Source organism: Orcinus orca, chromosome 7, assembly GCF_937001465.1.
Source record: "Orcinus orca chromosome 7, mOrcOrc1.1, whole genome shotgun sequence".
In the NCBI taxonomy this organism is placed as follows: domain Eukaryota; kingdom Metazoa; phylum Chordata; class Mammalia; order Artiodactyla; family Delphinidae; genus Orcinus; species Orcinus orca.
Genome location: NC_064565.1, coordinates 66,309,188 through 66,328,911, shown reverse-complemented (window position 1 = coordinate 66,328,911; position 19,724 = coordinate 66,309,188). Strand labels below are relative to the sequence as shown.

Below are 19,724 nucleotides of genomic sequence, written 5' to 3'. Positions count from 1 at the left end.
AGGAAAAAAACCATAATTTTCATCATGTGAAACTCTACCTTTTTTTCTCCCTGTAAATATCAGATGAGAAAAGAAGCTGAGAAAATTATGGTGCCTGCTGTAGTAGCTCCCACTAAAGCTGAACAAGATGCAATATTAAAATCTAGAGAAGAAATTATCCAACCAGAGTAAATACACATCAACCATAAAAATGTTATTTGTAGCATCTATTTGTGGCTATGAAATTTCCATGAATTTACCTTCTTCCCAGGACTCTATACCCCGGGTGAACTATTTACCTAATTTTATTCTTTATTGCGAATATAGTAATTGGGAATTAGCAACTAGTTTTTCAATTTCTTTAGCGTCATAACTGAGTCCTGTCTGTATTTTCTATCTCTACATCTTTGGGGTTTTTTTTCTAAGACACGATTTAAGATCAGCTTTTTTAACATTTACGTAAGTCTAATATTGAATGGCATATCAGCCTTCTAGAGGTCTCATTGATGACAGAAATTCCAGTATGTAACATACTTCATGAGTGATTATATTTACATTTTTGTTCTGAATCGCATAAATTTGACTCTTATTTTTGTTGTTAAAAATTAGCTTAAAAAAATTAGCTAAGAGTGGAAGCTCAGGAAATGTCTAGACTCAAAGAAATAGTTACCACTGCAAAATCTGCGAACACTGCCAAGAACTAGAGAAGGATTTGCCATTAAGCAAGAACAAATACATCTTTTTCATGAGGAGGTGAAAACTGATGCTGTGGACGTGACAAGCCTTGTTTCATCCCATTTCATCATCAGCTCTCCTGACTTTTCATCCACAATGAGTCTCTGTGCTCCTGCTGCTCCATTTAATTGCTTAACTGATCAACAGAACATTAGAGACCATTAGATTCAGTCCAGTCCTTCCAGTGCAACAGTCAGCACTTCTAGTTGTGGAAAGTCAGATTAAATAACATTAGAGACCATTAGATTCAGTCCAGTTCTTCCAGTGCAACAGTCAGCACTTCTAGTTGTGGCAAGTCAGATTAAGTAACACTTTTCTTTGTGTCTTCTAAATTAATTCTCAGCTTTAAACTGGTATGAGTTAGGGTCTCCAATTCTAGTCCAATTCTTCTTCCTGATTATCTAGGTTCCAAAAATATGAGGGATATTAGAGTCAGTCCACTAAGAAATAAGAGCAGCTATCAGCATAGATTACTCATTTGTGGCTGTCCATCAATGAGTATATGGGTCCACCAGCATATGTATATAGAGTTGACATATGTTAACTAAGGAAAAACATATAGATGCTTCCCCAACTTAAAATATCTTACTATAGTTAAGATTCTTTTTTGCGTAAGTTTTAAATTAAGAATAACATTCATATATGTCAGTTAGCAAAGGACAATTTCTTTGAGCTTAAGTTTTCTCATTATTAAAATAAGTAAAATGAAAACTCAAAACTATTTCATAGACTGGTTGAAAGATTCAAATGAGGTATAATGTAAATGTAATCATTCTATAAGCAAAGTAATTTATATGTGTGTGTGTGTATGTAGTTGAAGATGTTAACATTTTAAAACATCTATAAAATTAAAAGTCAACTAATGGCCTATATGGTTTAAAAAAAGAAACAACCAGAAGAATGAACTTAACCCACCTAATCCTCATATATATTTTGCATTCTTCTAAGATGCAATCTAAAGTGAAAATGGTATCTGCAATTCTTCAAGGCAGATTAGATTGTTTGTGGCTTCCTAGATGGAGAGCTGGATGAAGCCTATAATCACTAAAGGCCCAATTTCGTCTCAGAAACACCTCATTTATATCTTAAATGGTTCAGAGAATAATTTTAACAGCTATAGAGGTAGCACACTTGAAAAACACTTCAGATGCAATCTAGATTCTATTCACAGCAGCAGAAAAGAAAACTGAACATTAATAAAATATTCCAGCATTCTTTTAAAGAGCACTGATGGACACGGTGATGTGATTTTTGCGATATGCTGTTTCCAAGTACTGCAGAGAATAATAACGTATGAGCTGTATCAACTGGCTTGCTTTCTTTAAAAGAGAAACTCCTTTGCAAAATGTGTTCCCATTTATGATAATCAGATTCATGGAAATGAGAAAACAACATTTCTTTTTCCTTCTTCACTTTAACTTACAATAGTAAATTGAACTTTGCTGTGAAAGATTGTTCTCTTGAATCCAAATATAACACTTTCATTTTCATCACAGTATCTTCATTCGTGTGTTTTAAGAAAGATACTTTCTAATAGATTAAAAAATTTTTATACCTAGGGAATCATAAGTAAATTAATATGTTCCCTGTGTGTTCACAAGTTTTCATGTTATCTTAGATTTGCATGTGACTGTACAATTCTGTAGCAACTGATTTTTCTGGATGGGAGTGTAACAGTATTGAGTGCATTTTTATCATCGCCGTCGTTGCACCGACGCCGGACTAAATGATCAGCGATAAAAATAATCAATGAAGATAACCAGCCCCGAAGTCCTGATTTCACAAGTGCTAATTGACTGTCTGCCGTGGACAAAGTACTAGACAAACTCAAAACTTCCTTTCTGTTTTACATACACATTGTGTTGTCCTATGTTGTGTTTATGTGATTTAATGTCTAATCTATTTAAGCAAGGATTCAGAGTGTGTCTAACTAGATGTCCATGCATTATAATAACCAGTGAAATATTAAATTCGTAATGCATTTCTAAGTCATATTTCTGGAGACATTAACATAGCTTTGTAATGTAGGTGCCGTCGGCCCATCGTGCCTTTAGACATGACTGACATTACTGAGTATTAATTCTGGAAACCTTGTCTGCAGGTGGGCATTGGGGAAAAGGCGGAAGCTGTAGCAACAGTGGTTGCTGCAGTAGACCAGGCCCGAGTTCGAGAGCCCAGAGAACCCGGGCATGTTGAAGAAATGTATGCTCAGAAGACCACTTTGGAGTACGAGCACAAGGAACACGTGTCTGCCGCAAAGGTAACTGAGCATCCGCCACGTCCAGCCTCAGAACCCCACATTGTCCCTAAAGCAGTCAAGCCTGGAGTGATCCACGCTCCTTCTGAGACTCATATCACAACTACGGATCAAATGGGAATGCACATATCATCACAGGTGAGTCTGGACCCACTGACTGCCCCCGGGAAAGCGAGCTTAACTGCTGTGGTCACCCGGTGAACACGGCTATCACTGAGTTCCCTTTCCACGCAGATCAAGAAAACTACAGATCTAACAAGTGAAAGATTAGTCCATGTGGATAAACGCCCCCGCACAGCAAGCCCTCACTTTACTGTTTCAAAAATTTCTGTTCCTAAGCCAGAACATGGATATGAGGTAAGAAGTTAATGAGCTTGACAAAGAAATGTTAGGCTCGAAGGAAGAAAGTATCTAATGTGTGACGTAGGGTATCTTTGCCGAAAGCCGACGTGGGCCTCTTTTTGATGATGTCTGTTTGCTTTCACAGTGGACTCAGAAGCCCCTAAAGTCTGAAACTTGCCCAGCAGGGTGAGCCTAGGCTAGCAGTTGGTTATCTTACACCTCTGAGAAGACACAAATCCATACAGCCTTCTTTCTTTTCACATTTTGTAAAAGATGATGTGTTATGCAGTTCAGTTTTCCTCATTCTGTGAGACATTTCAGAGTAACTTAAATGAGAATTGATACCAATAATAAAGACAGACGTTGAGAAATCATGTGTGCGTATACTCACTGTAGCAAAATGGAGAGGTGGTACTGTGTGGTAGTTGGGCTGGATTGTGGAATCACACAGCCCTGGATAAGTACCCTGGCCCCTGCCCCTTATTAGCTCTGTTATCAGGGACAAGTTAGTACATGTAAAATCCTTAGCAAGTTGACAGGGCCTAATAACCCTCAGTGTTAGTCACAACTGTTCTTACTTTACACACCCAAGGCATGGAATCTAAACTTTGTACGCTTCAAAGGATTGTAAGCTATGTTTAATACCTACATTTGGGATAGTCTCAAATTACTATGGAAACCAAATAACCATGGACAGCAATAGAATAAAAAGAGTAAGGAAGCCCTTAAGATATTTTTCTAAGCATCCCCATTTTCACCTTTCACACAGATTTGTGGCCGAAGCCTAAATGTGCTATTTTAAAGTAGTTCTTAGGAATTAACCAAGTATTTAAATTTTTTATTATTTTTGAATTTCCCACCGTCGTATTTTCAAATACAGCTTCATTGGGATGGTTAAGTGAAAATTCATGACCGAGTTTTAGAAGACCTTCAGTCCCTTTATGATAAGAGCATAAAATAAGAAGCTCTAAGTATAACTCTGTAAGAAAGGTTTTCAGATACATTTTAGAAACTGGCAGGAATGACAAGGAGCTTTATAACTGGCTTATCTCTGACATTTCATTAACTATAAAAGTGATAATGAGAACAATAAAAAAGGGACCATATAGGAAAGAGACTCAGACTCACCCCAGGAATACTAGTGGCAAAGCAGTTCCGAGTAATGCCTGGGATGACAGTTAAGTGGCTTTATTTTCTGACTCCGTTTCTATTCAGGCATCAATAGCTGGTAGCGCTATTGCCACGTTACAAAAAGAGTTGTCAGCCACACATTCCGCTCAGAAGGTCACCAAATCCGTGAAGCCACCTACTGTGAAGCCCGCTGAGGCTAGAGCGAGAGCAGAGCCCACCCCTTCACCCCAGTTCCCCTTTGTGGACACACCAGAGACTTTTAAGAGTCAAGCTGACATTGAGGTGAAGAAGGAAGTCGGGGTGAGCATCACTGGTGGCGCAGCCCGTGAAGAGCACTTCGAAGTACTGCACGAGCGTGAAGCCAAGGTTGGTCACCGGAGCGCCCGCTGTCTCTTGATCCATTCCTGTGGAGGACGGCCAGGCGCTTGGCCAGTCTGTGCTACAGGAGTGGTCAGCCAGGTGTCCTGCCTTTCTCCATCACCATGCTTACACTTCATTTTATTGAGCATGGTGTGGGTCGGAGCTCTTTTTCTCAAGTTATTTTTATAATTTTGCATATGCTAAGAGCTTATGAGGCTTCCCCTAATTTCCTGAGCATTTTGTAACATCCTTTGTAAAAATTGTAGGTGACAGAAACAGCAAGAATACCTGCACCTGTTGAAATCCCTGTTACACCACCAACTTTAGTCTCGGTGAGTAAAGTTGATTGTGTTGGATCATATGCATATCTGATCAAATAATTTTCATATATGCAAAGATCAGTTTCTCAAACTGGAAAATTCCACGAGTGCATTTACAAGTACTAATTTTAAGACCACATACTATTTGGCAAGGAGAGGGGGAATTCTGTGTGACAGCCATCAGTCATGTATTCAACAGATTTAATGAGTTTCTCTTATGCGTACAGCACTATCGCAAGACCAATCTGGCCCTCTTTGAAATTTTTGTCTTACTATCAGAGAAGATGTACGTAAATAAGCGTAATGAAATGTAGAAGGTGATAAGCACTTCAACAGAGGGAGCGTCTGGAGGAAAGCTAGATTACTTCCAAGTGAAGGTAGCATGGAAAGCTTTGCTGAAGAGGCAGCGTCTGCTGCTGAGCCTTCAAGCTTCGTTAGGATTTGAATATGTGCAAAACACAGAGGGTACAGAGTTGCCCCCATTATATGGTATTAATACAGTTCTACCCTATGAACCTGGAAATGCCTTACATTTATTTCAGATTGGGGATATTCCAATTTCCAAGGGAGTTTCTCTACTAATATTTCTAGAGTCTTGATATTAAGAAAGAAGTTTATGACAATTAGAGTGTGCAAGGTCAAACCACCCCCACATTTGTTACAACACATAGAGATGATTCATGAATATGCACATATATCAATACTTCCTTTTTCTTCTCTCTTTAGGGCTTAAAGAATGTGACTGTTATTGAAGGTGAATCTGTCACCTTTGAGTGCCACATCTCTGGATACCCATCCCCAAAAGTGACATGGTACAGGGAAGACTACCAAATAGAAAGCTCCATTGATTTCCAGATAACCTTCCAGAGTGGAATTGCTCGTCTTATGATTCGTGAAGCCTTTGCCGAAGACAGTGGGCGATTTACTTGCAGTGCTGTGAACGAGGCTGGGACTGTCAGCACATCCTGCTATCTAGCTGTGCAAGGTCAGTGGCTACACCCCCACCAACCTTCCACACATGCCGTCGCTGTTGCCTGACACTTCTTTTCACCATACGGTGTCTGCACACCTCGTAATGGAGCGCCCTTTTGGAATTGAGGGGTTGTTCATGGGGTCAGCTTAACTGTGATGCTAAGCAGAGGTCACTAATGAAACAAACTAAATATCTGACTTAACAAGAGAAACTTCTGTCTTCTTGTAGTGTCAGAAGAGTTTGAAAAGGAAACAGCTGTGGCTGAGAAAATTACCACCGAAGAGAAACGGTAACACGCTTTTTGCTAATGAGTTTTGTTGTAGTACTGTTTTGCTTTTTCATTCCTCTCGTACTGGCAAATTGCAGTCCAGAAGCTAATATGAAGGGAATTCTCTTTCCAGCTTTGTGGAATCAAGGGATGTGATAATGACAGACACTAGCATCACAGAGGAACCAGCAGGGCCTGGAGAACCTGCCGCTCCTTTCTTTATTACGAAACCAGTGGTACAGAAACTGGTAGAAGGCGGGAGCATTGTATTTGAATGCCAGGTTGACGGCAACCCAAAGCCCCACGTCTACTGGAAGAAGTCCGGTGTTCCTCTAACCACTGGATACAGGTATTTTTATGGCTGAATGATAGAGTTCTCTGTGATTTGTCTGATATGTATATGAAGCCAAGAGAGAAGTAGGATTTACCTACCCCACCATCCCTCAAAGGTAGGCTCTTTTGTTATGGAGCCTTCATAGTGCGCTTTGAGGTATCTTCATGTTTTCATATGAAGTCTTATTGAGAAACAAAGCTCTGTGACAAAAGTGGATGGAAGATGCATTTCTTTATATTCTATTTTGATTCACTTATAGTGCTAGTGAAATGGAGAAAATGGTGTGGATTTTTACACACACAACATATTCTTCTAGAAGGGATTGGAAAACAACTTTCAGTAAAAATGCTTAGTAATTAAGGCACTAAAAGATAAAAGAAAAAGGGTCATGTAATGAAGAAGAAAGCTAGTTATACATGAAAATCTATGCTAATAAATTTGCTGCAATTGAACATAAAATTAGGTTTGAATTTCCCGCAACTTAAACAATCTAAAAATGTAGCCATCGTATCTTGAGAATAAATATAGTGTACCAAAGGCTTCATATTGAAATGTTTAAAGGAATTTATTGTTTTGATTATTCATTTGATCTTCACATAAAACAATGAACAAAATAATGAGCAAAGAGAAATACCTAAGTGTTTAAATGGCCTCATCATTTGCTAACATAAACACTGAAGCCCCTTATTTCCATACAGTTGATTCTAGTAGTATTATAGTCTATTATCTATTTTAAAGAATATGTTACTATTATTTAAAATGAAAATTTTAACTTGCTTGGCCCGCATTACTCATGCTTATGCATTTTGCTCAATTTTCAGCAATCGTATATTCTATGGTGGAGCTTAGTCCCATGTTTAGGATCATTGAATTTTATACCACAGATCCACATGAGGGTTACTTATGGCTGAATTTTTTGTTTGTTCATTTCCATAAAGATACAAAGTGAGTTACAACAAACAAACTGGCGAGTGCAAACTGGTGATTTCGATGACGTTTGCTGATGATGCTGGAGAATACACTATTGTTATTCGTAATAAGCATGGAGAAACTTCTGCATCTGCCTCCTTGCTTGAAGAAGGTGAGTGCAATTCTAAGTGGTTCCGTGTGCACAATAAGAATGGAAATGCAGGGAAGTAGCAGTGCCGTGTGATTGTCAAAAGGCCTGTTGCTATATCCTGGTTCTGATACTGGCTGTGTCCCCATCTGACCCATCTCTTGGCCTCAGCTGTATAGGAAATGTTTTAGATCACACAGCCTCCAAAGCCATACCAGTGCTAAACTTCGAAGGTTCTAACAATAGTTTCTTTTCGGTACATTTATTTCTAAGCATATACTGCCTTTGAAAATGCAGGGATTCTAAATCCAGTTGCCTTTCAGATCCAGACAGATATTAGTGATCGCAAGGCAGACAGGGGCAAACTGGAGAGAGTATACGCCCTGCCTCAAGGGGGCAGTAGCTCCCCAACTCCAGTACATTGTTGCCAGGCATGCAGTACCAGGCTCAGTGTTGCTAGAGCTTATGATTTTTTTTTTTAAACACCTTTATTGGAGTATAATTGCTTTACAGTGGTGTGTTAGTTTCTGCTGTATAACAAAGTGAATCAGCTATACATATACATACATCCCCATAATTCCTCCCTCTTGCGTCTCCCTCCCCCCTCCCTACCCCACCCCTCTAGGTGGACATAAAGCACCGAGCTGATCTCCCTGTGCTATGCGGCTGCTTCCCACTAGCTATCTACTTTACATTTACATTACATTTACATTTGGTAGCATATATATGTCCATGCCATGAAGCTTCTGATGTTTTAAAGAAAAGCTAGAAATCAGGATTTTCAATATTTATAAGTAATTTGAAAAAAAAAGTGTAATAACATTTAGGTTAAACAAAATGTATCTGTGGGTCTCCGTTATCTTTGCCTAGATGTTCACATTTATAGTGGACCATCCACGTTCTGTCTCATTTGAGCTGCACAAAACTCCTTAGGGTTAGGATATTATCCCCATTTGGCAAAGCACTCAAGACCCAGGAAGATAAATGAATTGCCAAAAGCCACATGGCAAATTAGGAAGACCTCTGGGGTTGATCCCAAAGGACTGACTACTAATATAAAATTCTTTCTACAATAGTAGTGGCTGCCTTGACTTCTTAACGTAAGTTTGGGTTTGAAATTCAATCTAATTAGTCTATACTGAGCACTTTGATAGTAAAAGTTGGCAGATCTGGCTTTTGGTTATCAACTTTCCGTGGTGTAGGACTTGCTTGAATGAACAGTGGCATGGAGGCTTTTTCATAAGAACATTAAAAATTAACTTATGTTCTTAACTCCTAGCTGATTATGAGTCACTGATGAAGTCCCAGCAAGAAATGCTTTACCAGACACAAATGCCTGCATTTGTGCAAGAACCTAAAGTTGGAGAAATCGCACCTGGCTATGTATACTCTGAATATGAAAAGGAGTATGAAAAAGAGCAAGCCTTAATTAGGAAGAAAATGGCCAAAGATACTGTAATGGTCAGAACTTTTGTGGAAGACCAGGTGAGTATAACAATAATGACCAAGTCAATCACTTCATACAGTATCCTTTCCTCCCACAATGCCCCTCTTTTTGTTTGATATTTTCATTTTCAAGTGATAGGTCAGGGTCAGGCTACTATAAACATGTCCAGGTTCACTGCTGACGAGGTTCCTTAATCTTCATCACATGTTGCACACATGACTTTAGACATAGGAATTACATATAAGCAGGAAAAACAAATACTAGCACGACCAAGTTCATTACTGCCAACATTTTTTCATCGGTAGGATGAACATCGCCTATATAACCCATACTCTTAGAATGTCATTGACCCAAGACACCACAGCATGAACTGACAAAGATGACTGGAATGCAGATTTAAAAACAAAACAATGACCCATCTAATTCTCACTGAAAAACAAACAAGCAAAAACAAAAGCCTTCTAGATTTTTCTTGCAGTTAAAAATTTTAATCAAACCTTATCTCTGAAATGAATACTCTTAAGGAATTTCTATCAGTCGGCATATATCTTTTTAATAAACTGTCATCTTTTTCACTGCGTAGGAATTCCATATTTCTTCCTTTGAAGAGAGACTTATTAAAGAAATTGAATACAGAATAATAAAGACTACATTAGAAGAACTTCTTGAAGAAGACGGAGAAGAAAAGATGGCAGTTGACATTTCTGAATCTGAAGCCGTTGAAGCAGGATTTGATTTAAGAGTCAAGAATTACAGAATTCTTGAAGGGATGGGTGTTACTTTTCATTGCAAGATGTCTGGGTATCCATCACCCAAGGTAAAATATAAACATTGATCATACCTCCATGCTACAATGAAGACATGAATAGGTTACAGTGTAACCATTTTCTCTAAATTATATTGACATATGCATGATATTATTTGCAGATTGCATGGTACAAAGATGGCAAGCGCATCAGACATGGAGAGAGATACCATATGGACTTTCTACAAGATGGCAGAGCTAGTCTGCGCATACCTGTTGTTCTTCCGGAAGATGAAGGCATCTATACCGCGTTTGCCAGCAATATTAAAGGAAATGCAATTTGCTCAGGGAAACTGTATGTGGAGCCCGCTGCGCCACTTAGTGCTCCGACTTACATGCCCACACCAGAGCCAGTGAGCAGAATCAGGTAGACTCGTGATAATTTGTGTTGACTAGTATTGAAATTGTTTAAAACACCAAATATCTCTGTAGCAAATTGCTATTGTGTGGCAGAAAAAATTGAAGGCTGAGATAGCACAGAAATTTGCCATGCGCAATACCGGCAGTTGCCCAGTTTTTATTTCTTGCCCCTACATAAGCTGAGAAAAGCATTTTCATTGTGGAGCATATTATTTATTTTGCCAGTGCTGTAGCTAACGTAGTGAAAGCTATAAAGGTTTATTGGACATCAGATTTTACATATGTTACCCTAATTTATACAACACCCTTGCCTTGGAGGGATTATCATTGCTATTTTGGAAGTGGGAACACTCAGCTTCCCTGACCCTGTGAAAATTGCCTTAGTTCACCCAGCCTGTGTGGTGGTGTCAGCACTTGAAATCCAGTCCAAACCAATCTGGCTGCAGTATATAGATGGAGTTTGGGATTTTTTCAAATATAATTTCTATGTTTTTCCTCTTCTGGGATAAAGAAGAATATTTTTCTTTTTCCATAAATGTATTCACGTGGTTGTTTAAGCAACCAGCATTTATTGAAATATTTTGGTAGTTGAACCAAAAAGGTTCAGTAACTAACTAAACCCAGTGGTGAGGGAGAGACAGCATTAAGGACCATTCTAAATGAACAGCATAGCTTTGGGGGCAATAATAATGTATTCCGTTTTGGATCCCAGCAAGTTTGAGGTACCTTTTAATATGTACACAAAGTAAATTCTAAAATAACATTAAGAAAGAGCTTTGTCTTGCTGAGTTTTCTCTATGCCTCATGAAAATATTCTGCTTTGCCTTTCTTTTTCAGGTCCATCTCTCCACGTTCAGTGAGCAGATCTCCGATACGCATGTCCCCTGCACGGATGTCCCCTCTACGGATGTCCCCTGCACGGATGTCCCCCGGACGTAGGCTGGAGGAAACAGATGAGTCACAGCTTGAGAGACTGTATAAGCCAGTCTTTGTGTTGAAACCTACTTCTTTCAAATGTTTAGAAGGACAGACTGCCAGATTTGACTTAAAGGTCGTGGGTCGACCTATGCCAGAGACCTTCTGGTTTCATGACGGTAAGTATAAGTTTTTGCTCATAAATCATTAAACACAAAAATAAGCTTATATGTGTGCCTAACAATTTAAAAATAACTATTTTAACATGTTTTCTTTTTTACTCTATTTTTTTACAGGTCAGCAAATTGTCAATGACTATACCCATAAAGTAGTCATTAAAGAAGATGGTACCCAATCACTAATTATTGTCCCTGCAACACCCAGTGATTCTGGAGAATGGACAGTGGTTGCCCAAAACAGGGCAGGAAAATCATCAATTTCAGTGATTTTAACCGTGGAAGGTATTTGCTCTGAAGATTAAAAAAGAAATTACCTTATCACCTGGGTTATAAACAGGTAGTTCAGCCCTACTCAGAATCATGACCTTTCTCTTTCAGCTGTGGAACATCAGGTAAAACCAGTGTTTGTGGAAAAACTGAAAAATCTCAACATAAAGGAAGGTTCCCGACTTGAAATGAAAGTCAGAGCTACGGGTAACCCCAACCCTGACATCATATGGTTGAAAAACAGTGAGATCATTGTACCTCATAAATATCCAAAAATCAGGTAAGTTTGCTTGAAAAATAATAAACCTAAGCTCATTACACAAATCCAGTAACCAAGGAAGCCACAACTACTTCTGTACTGATGATTAATTTTCCCACTTTTAATAGAATCGAAGGAGCCAAGGGAGAAGCTGCCCTTAAAATTGACTCCACTGTCAGCCAAGACTCTGCCTGGTACACTGCCACTGCCATTAATAAGGCTGGCCGAGACACTACAAGGTGCAAAGTAAATGTTGAAGTTGAGTTTGCAGAGCCTGAGCCAGAGAGAAAATTAATCATCCCACGAGGGACATATAGAGCAAAGGAGATTGCAGCCCCAGAACTGGAGCCCCTCCATTTGCGATATGGTCAAGAGCAATGGGAAGAGGGTGACCTCTATGACAAAGAGAAACAACAGAAACCATTCTTCAAGAAAAAACTCACTTCCTTAAGACTCAAGCGCTTTGGGCCTGCCCACTTTGAATGCAGGCTAACACCAATTGGTGACCCAACGATGGTGGTGGAATGGCTCCATGATGGAAAGCCACTGGAAGCTGCCAACAGGCTCCGTATGATCAATGAATTTGGGTATTGCAGCCTTGATTATGGAGTTGCATATTCCAGAGACAGTGGTATCATTACTTGCAGAGCTACTAACAAATACGGAACAGATCACACATCTGCTACCCTTATTGTCAAAGACGAGAAGAGTCTCGTGGAAGAATCTCAATTGCCTGAGGGGAGGAAAGGCTTACAGAGAATTGAAGAATTAGAACGGATGGCTCATGAAGGTGCCCTTACAAGTGTGACAACCGATCAAAAAGAGAAGCAAAAGCCAGACATCGTCTTGTTCCCAGAGCCAGCAAGAGTACTTGAAGGGGAGACCGCCAGATTCCGTTGCCGAGTGACAGGCTACCCTCAGCCCAAAGTCAACTGGTACCTCAATGGGCAGCTCATCCGCAAAAGCAAAAGGTTCAGAGTTCGCTACGATGGCATTCATTATCTGGACATCGTGGACTGCAAATCATATGATACGGGTGAAGTCAAGGTCACTGCAGAAAACCCTGAAGGTGTGATAGAGCATAAAGTGAAGCTTGAGATCCAACAGAGGGAAGATTTTAGGTCTGTCCTTAGGCGAGCCCCTGAGCCAAAGCCTGAGTTTCACGTCCATGAACCTGGAAAACTTCAGTTCGAAGTACAAAAGGTGGACAGACCTGCTGACACCACTGAAACTAAGGAAATTGTGAGGTTGAAAAGGGCTGAAAGAATTACCCATGAAAAAGTGCCTGAAGAGTCAGAAGAGCTGCGTAGTAAGTTCAAGCGCAGGACTGAGGAAGGCTATTATGAAGCCATTACTGCTGTGGAGCTCAAGTCTCGTAAGAAGGATGAATCCTATGAAGAACTTCTAAGGAAGACAAAAGATGAACTTCTCCACTGGACCAAAGAGTTAACTGAAGAGGAGAAGAAAGCCCTTGCCGAAGAAGGCAAAATCACTATTCCAACTTTTAAACCTGATAAAATTGAACTAAGTCCTAGTATGGAGGCTCCTAAAATCTTTGAAAGAATCCAAAGCCAAACAGTGGGCCACGGATCGGATGTACACTTCCGGGTCAGAGTGGTGGGGAAACCAGATCCTGAATGTGAGTGGTACAAAAACGGTGTAAAGATTGAGCGCTCTGACCGAATCTACTGGTACTGGCCTGAAGACAATGTCTGTGAGCTGGTCATAAGAGATGTGACGGCTGAGGACTCTGCCAGCATCATGGTAAAAGCCATCAATATAGCTGGGGAAACCTCAAGTCACGCATTCTTACTCGTCCAGGGTAATTTGAATTTCTTTCATTTGATGGGTCTGTTTCTGTTTATCCATGAATATCCAGTAGTGTCTTTCTTTTTATTTTCTTTTCCCATTATCCAAATTGTGAATTTAATTTAATGTGCTTTTTTTTTTTCCTTTTTCTTATAGCCAAGCAATTGATCACTTTCACACAGGAATTACAAGATGTTGTTGCTAAGGAAAAAGACACCATGGCAACATTTGAATGTGAAACCTCAGAGCCATTTGTCAAAGTGAAATGGTATAAGGATGGCGTGGAGGTTCACACGGGAGATAAATATAGGATGCTCTCTGACAGGAAAGTTCACTTCCTCTCCGTCCTGACAGTTGACACATCTGATGCTGAAGACTATAGCTGTGTACTTGCCGAAGATGAAAACGTAAAAACAACGGCTAAGCTTATTGTCGAAGGTAGTAAATAATGATTTCATTCCTAAGTTTTAAAGTCCCCCTTAGTATGTGATAAAGTTAGCTATGCAATTTTCACTTCATAAAACGAATTACTTGGGAATTAAATATAAGTTCCATAGCAAGACTCATGAATTTATACTGGTAATTAAGAATATTGACAATTTGGATTTTTAATTTTTTATTTTTTTGGCCTCACTGTGCTGTATGTGGGATCTTAGTTCCCCGACCAGGAATCGAACCCGCACCCTTGGCAGTGAAAGCGCTGAGTCCTAACCACTGGACCACCAGGGAATTCCTGAAAATTTGGATTTTGAAAAGCAAGGTCATTCTGATATCTTGCTTTTAAATTTTTTATTGAAATATAATTCTGTGCTTTAAAAATAATTTTTAAATTAAGTAACTCCTTTTAATTGACAATTTATTTCTCAGTCCAGCAGTTAGATATTAAGAATATTCCTGATAGTATGGGGTGGGGGGAATAAGAGATTTACAAGGAATTTTCTCTATCCTAAGTCTAGATGCATAACTCTCCAGGGAAATTAACTTCTCCTTCTCTTATGCCTCAGGTGCAGTCATTGAGTTTGTGAAAGAACTTCAGGACATAGAAGTTTCAGAATCATTTTCAGGAGAGTTAGAGTGCATTATAACCCCGGAAAATATAGAAGGCAAATGGTATCATAATGACGTGGAGCTTAAATCCAATGGCAAGTACACAATTACATCTCGCCGTGGACGTCAGAACCTCACAGTCAAGGATGTGACCAAAGAGGACCAGGGAGAATACAGCTTTGTTGTCGATGGGAAAAAGACAACCTGTAAACTAAAGATGAAACGTAAGCCTTCCCCTTCCTGTCAGCTTGCAGTGAGTATCGCTATGGCTTATTGATAATAAATAATCATAACATTCTTCTTTCTCCCCATATTTCACAGCCCGCCCCGTTGCTATCCTACAAGGACTCAGTGATCAAAAAGTCTGCGAGGGTGACATTGTTCAGCTTGAAGTTAAAGTCTCCTTAGAGAAGGTGGAAGGTGTCTGGATGAAGGATGGCGAAGAAGTGCAGCCGGGCGACAGGGTTCACATTGTGATAGACAAGCAGTCACACATGCTGCTTATTGAAGACATGACTAAGGAGGATGCTGGACATTACTCCTTCACCATTCCTGCCCTTGGACTGTCAACCAGTGGGCGCGTCTCTGTCTACAGTGAGTGCGACTTACATGTCTTGTTGTATGCTGTCAAGTGAGCACACGTTTCCAGCAAAATTTGTATTCACAATTCTTTTGTGTGTGTGTGGTTTTGCAGGTGTTGACGTGATAACACCTCTAAAAGACATTAACGTGCTTGAGAGCACCAAGGCTGTGCTCGAATGTAAGGTCTCAGTCCCTGATGTGACTTCTGTTAAATGGTACTTAAATGATGAACAGATCAAGCCTGATGATCGCGTGCATGCCATTGTCAAAGGCACTAAGCAGCGGCTTGTGATCAACCGGACCTATGCTTCAGATGAAGGTCCTTACAAGCTGATGGTTGGCAGAGTTGAAACCAGCTGTGATCTTTCTGTAGAAAGTAAGAATTGTTCCATGTCACTTAGTATTGTTTTAAGCATTCTATTTTCCCAGTATACTAGTAACCAAGTGATTATTTTATTTTTCCCCCCAGAAATTAAAATTATCAGAGGTCTTCACGACCTTACCTGTACAGAGACCCAAAATGTGGTCTTGGAAGTTGAACTGTCCCACTCAGGAATTGATGTCTTGTGGAATTTTAAGGACAAGGAAATCCATCCCAGTTCTAAATATAAAATTGAATCTCATGGAAAAATATATAAGTTGACGGTTCTAAATATGATGAAAGACGATGAAGGAGAATATATATTTTATGCTGGAGAAAATATGACATCTGGAAAACTTATCGTGGCAGGTCAGTACATTTATCATTTAACCTAAGTTCTTAGGTTAAAGAACTTAGGTTAAACCTTAAACCTAAGTAGGGCAGTTGTTTTAACTTAAGAGATCATTGCCCATTTCCTCCCAAATTCCCACCAGTTTCCCACTTCCTTGCCTCTGCTTATGCTGTTCTCAAAACCAATAATACCCTTGACACTATTCCCATCAGCCTAAATTCCAAATGTTCTTCCAGGAAGTCGTAGCTCAAATGCCATCTCCTCTGTGAAGCCTTCCTTGACCTTCCCATTTGTAGATCTTAATCCTCCAACCTCAGGATCACTTTATGTGTGTTTCTTTCATGACCCTGACTCATATACTTGTTTTATTCCCCGTTTCTTCTTCCCACACCTGAGTAGATGCTCCCCAAATGTGGAATTGCTTCTTTCTCGTCTTTGTATAGTCCAATACGTTGCACATGATAGATTGATGAGTTAACGTTTGGACTGAGTTTTATTTAAACTCCCCTACTGTAAAGATGTATTTCTTTTTTTTATTGCTCTTGTTTCTTTCACTTTTGTTTTCTTTGTTCCCTTCATACTTTATAATGAATATTTTAAAAATATACCTCAATATATGTGTCTGTGTGTCTCTTGTGAAATGAAGTAGACCATTCTCAGCAGAAGCCACCAGCTTAAAAATGAAGAATCAAAAGTCTAAGCCAACTGTCAAGAAAAAACTAGGCATCATCATTAATTGGTTTGGTACATAACAATTTAGGTTTTGAGGAGACTAAATTGTGCAATCCGTGGTATATAAGCAAGTCAAATGGGAATAGTGTCTTCTCTGGTATGAAAGTTTCATGGTTTATACTTTATTACATTATAAGATTTCCTCAAAGATTTGGCCATGAAAAAAACTTCTGAAACAGAATTTTAGATTCTGCACTTTGATATGTTTAATATAAATTACATGTTTTTAAATGTGTGGAAACAAGAAAAAACTATGAGCCTCTATGTGATTTCACCCAACATTTTTAAAGCACCTGCCATTGGCCAGGCGCTGCTAGGAACTCAGGATACAAAAATGAATACGGCATGATATTTTTTTTGAGGAATTCACAATATAGAGAGGGACAGATACATTAGCAACTAACTTGATGAAGGAGTAATTATCTCTGCCAGCGATGATAGCAGTGGAGCCAATGGGGGAAAACTTTGTAGAAGAGATGACATTTGTCAAAACAGTGATTTTTAGTATATAGGAATCCCTAATCTTCTAGAAACATTGATGACTATACATTTTGTTCAGCAAAATTTTTTCCAGTCAGATATTAGATGTATTTTCAGGAAATCATCCGTAGAAGACTAAGCAGCATGCTTTTGAGGAAGGAACTGAGTTACGGGCCGTCCATGAGCTGTGCTCCACATTAAGGTTCTCAGAGTTCTGTATAACTTAACAGTTGCTTTTCCTTTGCAAAACCTTTCTGATTCCAGTAGTTTCCCTGGTTATCAGTGATACATACTTAGAACGAGGGGTTTCTGTGATACCTTCTTAAAGTGCATAAAAATAATTTTATTAGACATTTCATGATGTTCAGAATCATGTTTTATATTAATTGTGCAAAGGTTTTTCTATTGTATAAATATTTTTAAAAGACTCACACTTGTACTTCTCTTGTTCCACAGGGGGCGCCATCTCCAAGCCACTCACAGATCAGACTGTAGCTGAATCCCAGGAAGCTGTGTTTGAATGTGAAGTTGCCAACCCAGATTCCGAAGGAGAATGGTTGAAGGATGACAAACACCTACCGCTGGGTAAAAACATCGGAAGTAAATCTGATGGCCACAAAAGGAGGCTTATCATTGCTGCCACCAAACTAGATGACATTGGAGAATACACCTACAAGGTGGCCACTTCCAAAACATCTGCCAGACTTAAAGTTGAAGGTCAGTGATATAATAACAGATTTATCCACTAAAAAATCGTAGTATATTTTTGACAGTTATTCTAAAAGTCAAATGGTATAATCATTGTGGATCCCATAAATCCTCATTTCATAACATCATTATAAACTCTTGAACTTTCTTTCTGAGCCGTGTACCACAAGGTGCAAAATTGCTTATGAGTTAATGTGAAGAAACCACGTCTTAGGTTCCAGCTCTGTGGAGCAGCAAATTAGATGCTCTCAGTCTGTATTCTTCTTTCACTCTTCTCCAATCCATTGATTAAGTTATTAGTATACAGCTATGCAAACTACATCTCATTCAAGTATAGAAAAGACATTATACGAGGTACATTTCAAACTGGACCCAGGTTTTCCTGAATAATCTCAAAGTGTCTTTTAAAAACTCTAGAGATGCTGCATAACTGCAAATTCTTTGATAACCATTCTTTTGCAAGATGACCCGGTAACAATCTTATTTGGGACTTCTCTTACCTGAATGGTATCATCTTTATTTTCTAAACAAATCATAAATTTGTCTTCAGCTGTCAAAATTAAGAAGACTCTGAAGAACCTCACGGTGACAGAGACGCAAGATGCTGTTTTCACTATGGAGCTCACACACCCTAATGTAAAAGGTGTCCAGTGGATCAGAAACGGGGTTGTGCTGGAATCCAATGACAAGTACACTATCTCAGTCAAAGGAACAATTTACTCTCTGAGAATTAAAAACTGTGCCGTTGTGGATGAATCTGTTTATGGCTTCAAGCTTGGAAGGCTGGGAGCCAGTGCCAGACTGCACGTTGAGAGTAAGTTGACTTAGAAACACTTTACAAGTAGCCAACTCGTGGTTACCATGAAGTTAACCATATCACTAAATGGCTTCAACTTTCCTCATTAGCTGTCAAAATCATTAAGAAGCCAAAGGATGTGACTGCCTTGGAAAATGCCACCGTTGCCTTTGAAGTTAGCGTTTCCCACGACACAGTGCCAGTGAAATGGTTCCACAAGAATGTGGAGATTAAGCCGAGTGACAAACATAGGCTGGTCTCAGAAAGGAAGGTCCACAAACTGATGCTGCAGCATATTTCCCCCTTGGACGCTGGGGAATATACAGCTGTGGTGGGGCAATTGGAATGCAAAGCGAAACTATTCGTGGAGAGTAAGTATGAGGCAGCCCCTGTGGCATTTCTGGGTGATCTCCATGTATTCATTCGTTTGTTTGCTCCATCTTTTTTTTTTAAATAAAATATATTAACCGAAGTGCTCTCTGATTTTCCCAAGCATTACATATTACAAAAACCATGAAAAACATTGAGGTACCTGAGACCAAAACTGCCTCCTTTGAGTGTGAGGTCTCCCACTTCAATGTGCCCTCCATGTGGCTAAAGAATGGGGTGGAGATTGAAATGAGTGAAAAGTTCAAGATCGTGGTGCAGGGAAAACTCCACCAGCTGATCATCATGAACACCAGCACAGAGGACTCAGCAGAATACACATTTGTCTGTGGCAATGACCAAGTCAGCGCCACCCTGAAAGTGACACGTAAGTAAAATATATATACAAATATATATACACACACACACACACACACACACACACACACACACACACACACACACACACACACACACACACACACACACACACAGAATATCCA

The 19,724-nt window shown here is 39.4% G+C and overlaps 1 protein-coding gene across 2 annotated transcripts in view; it reads left to right on the top strand.

Annotated features, from left to right (window-relative positions):
- TTN (titin) overlaps positions 1-19,724 on the top strand; it is a 281,341-nt gene that overhangs the window by 18,404 nt on the left and 243,213 nt on the right. For both annotated transcript variants that reach the window (XM_049712583.1, XM_049712582.1), the window contains 24 exons: positions 2,816-3,109; positions 3,206-3,328; positions 4,529-4,810; positions 5,071-5,136; positions 5,851-6,109; positions 6,326-6,386; positions 6,499-6,714; positions 7,638-7,780; positions 9,036-9,241; positions 9,787-10,020; positions 10,131-10,375; positions 11,206-11,462; positions 11,580-11,744; positions 11,841-12,009; positions 12,117-13,810; positions 13,954-14,235; positions 14,802-15,068; positions 15,166-15,438; positions 15,539-15,802; positions 15,896-16,156; positions 17,808-18,068; positions 18,610-18,873; positions 18,966-19,226; positions 19,349-19,609. In XM_049712583.1, the coding sequence (XP_049568540.1) occupies positions 2,816-3,109; positions 3,206-3,328; positions 4,529-4,810; positions 5,071-5,136; positions 5,851-6,109; positions 6,326-6,386; positions 6,499-6,714; positions 7,638-7,780; positions 9,036-9,241; positions 9,787-10,020; positions 10,131-10,375; positions 11,206-11,462; positions 11,580-11,744; positions 11,841-12,009; positions 12,117-13,810; positions 13,954-14,235; positions 14,802-15,068; positions 15,166-15,438; positions 15,539-15,802; positions 15,896-16,156; positions 17,808-18,068; positions 18,610-18,873; positions 18,966-19,226; positions 19,349-19,609 (6,808 nt within the window). The remainder of the gene's footprint in view (positions 1-2,815; positions 3,110-3,205; positions 3,329-4,528; positions 4,811-5,070; positions 5,137-5,850; positions 6,110-6,325; positions 6,387-6,498; positions 6,715-7,637; positions 7,781-9,035; positions 9,242-9,786; positions 10,021-10,130; positions 10,376-11,205; positions 11,463-11,579; positions 11,745-11,840; positions 12,010-12,116; positions 13,811-13,953; positions 14,236-14,801; positions 15,069-15,165; positions 15,439-15,538; positions 15,803-15,895; positions 16,157-17,807; positions 18,069-18,609; positions 18,874-18,965; positions 19,227-19,348; positions 19,610-19,724) is intronic.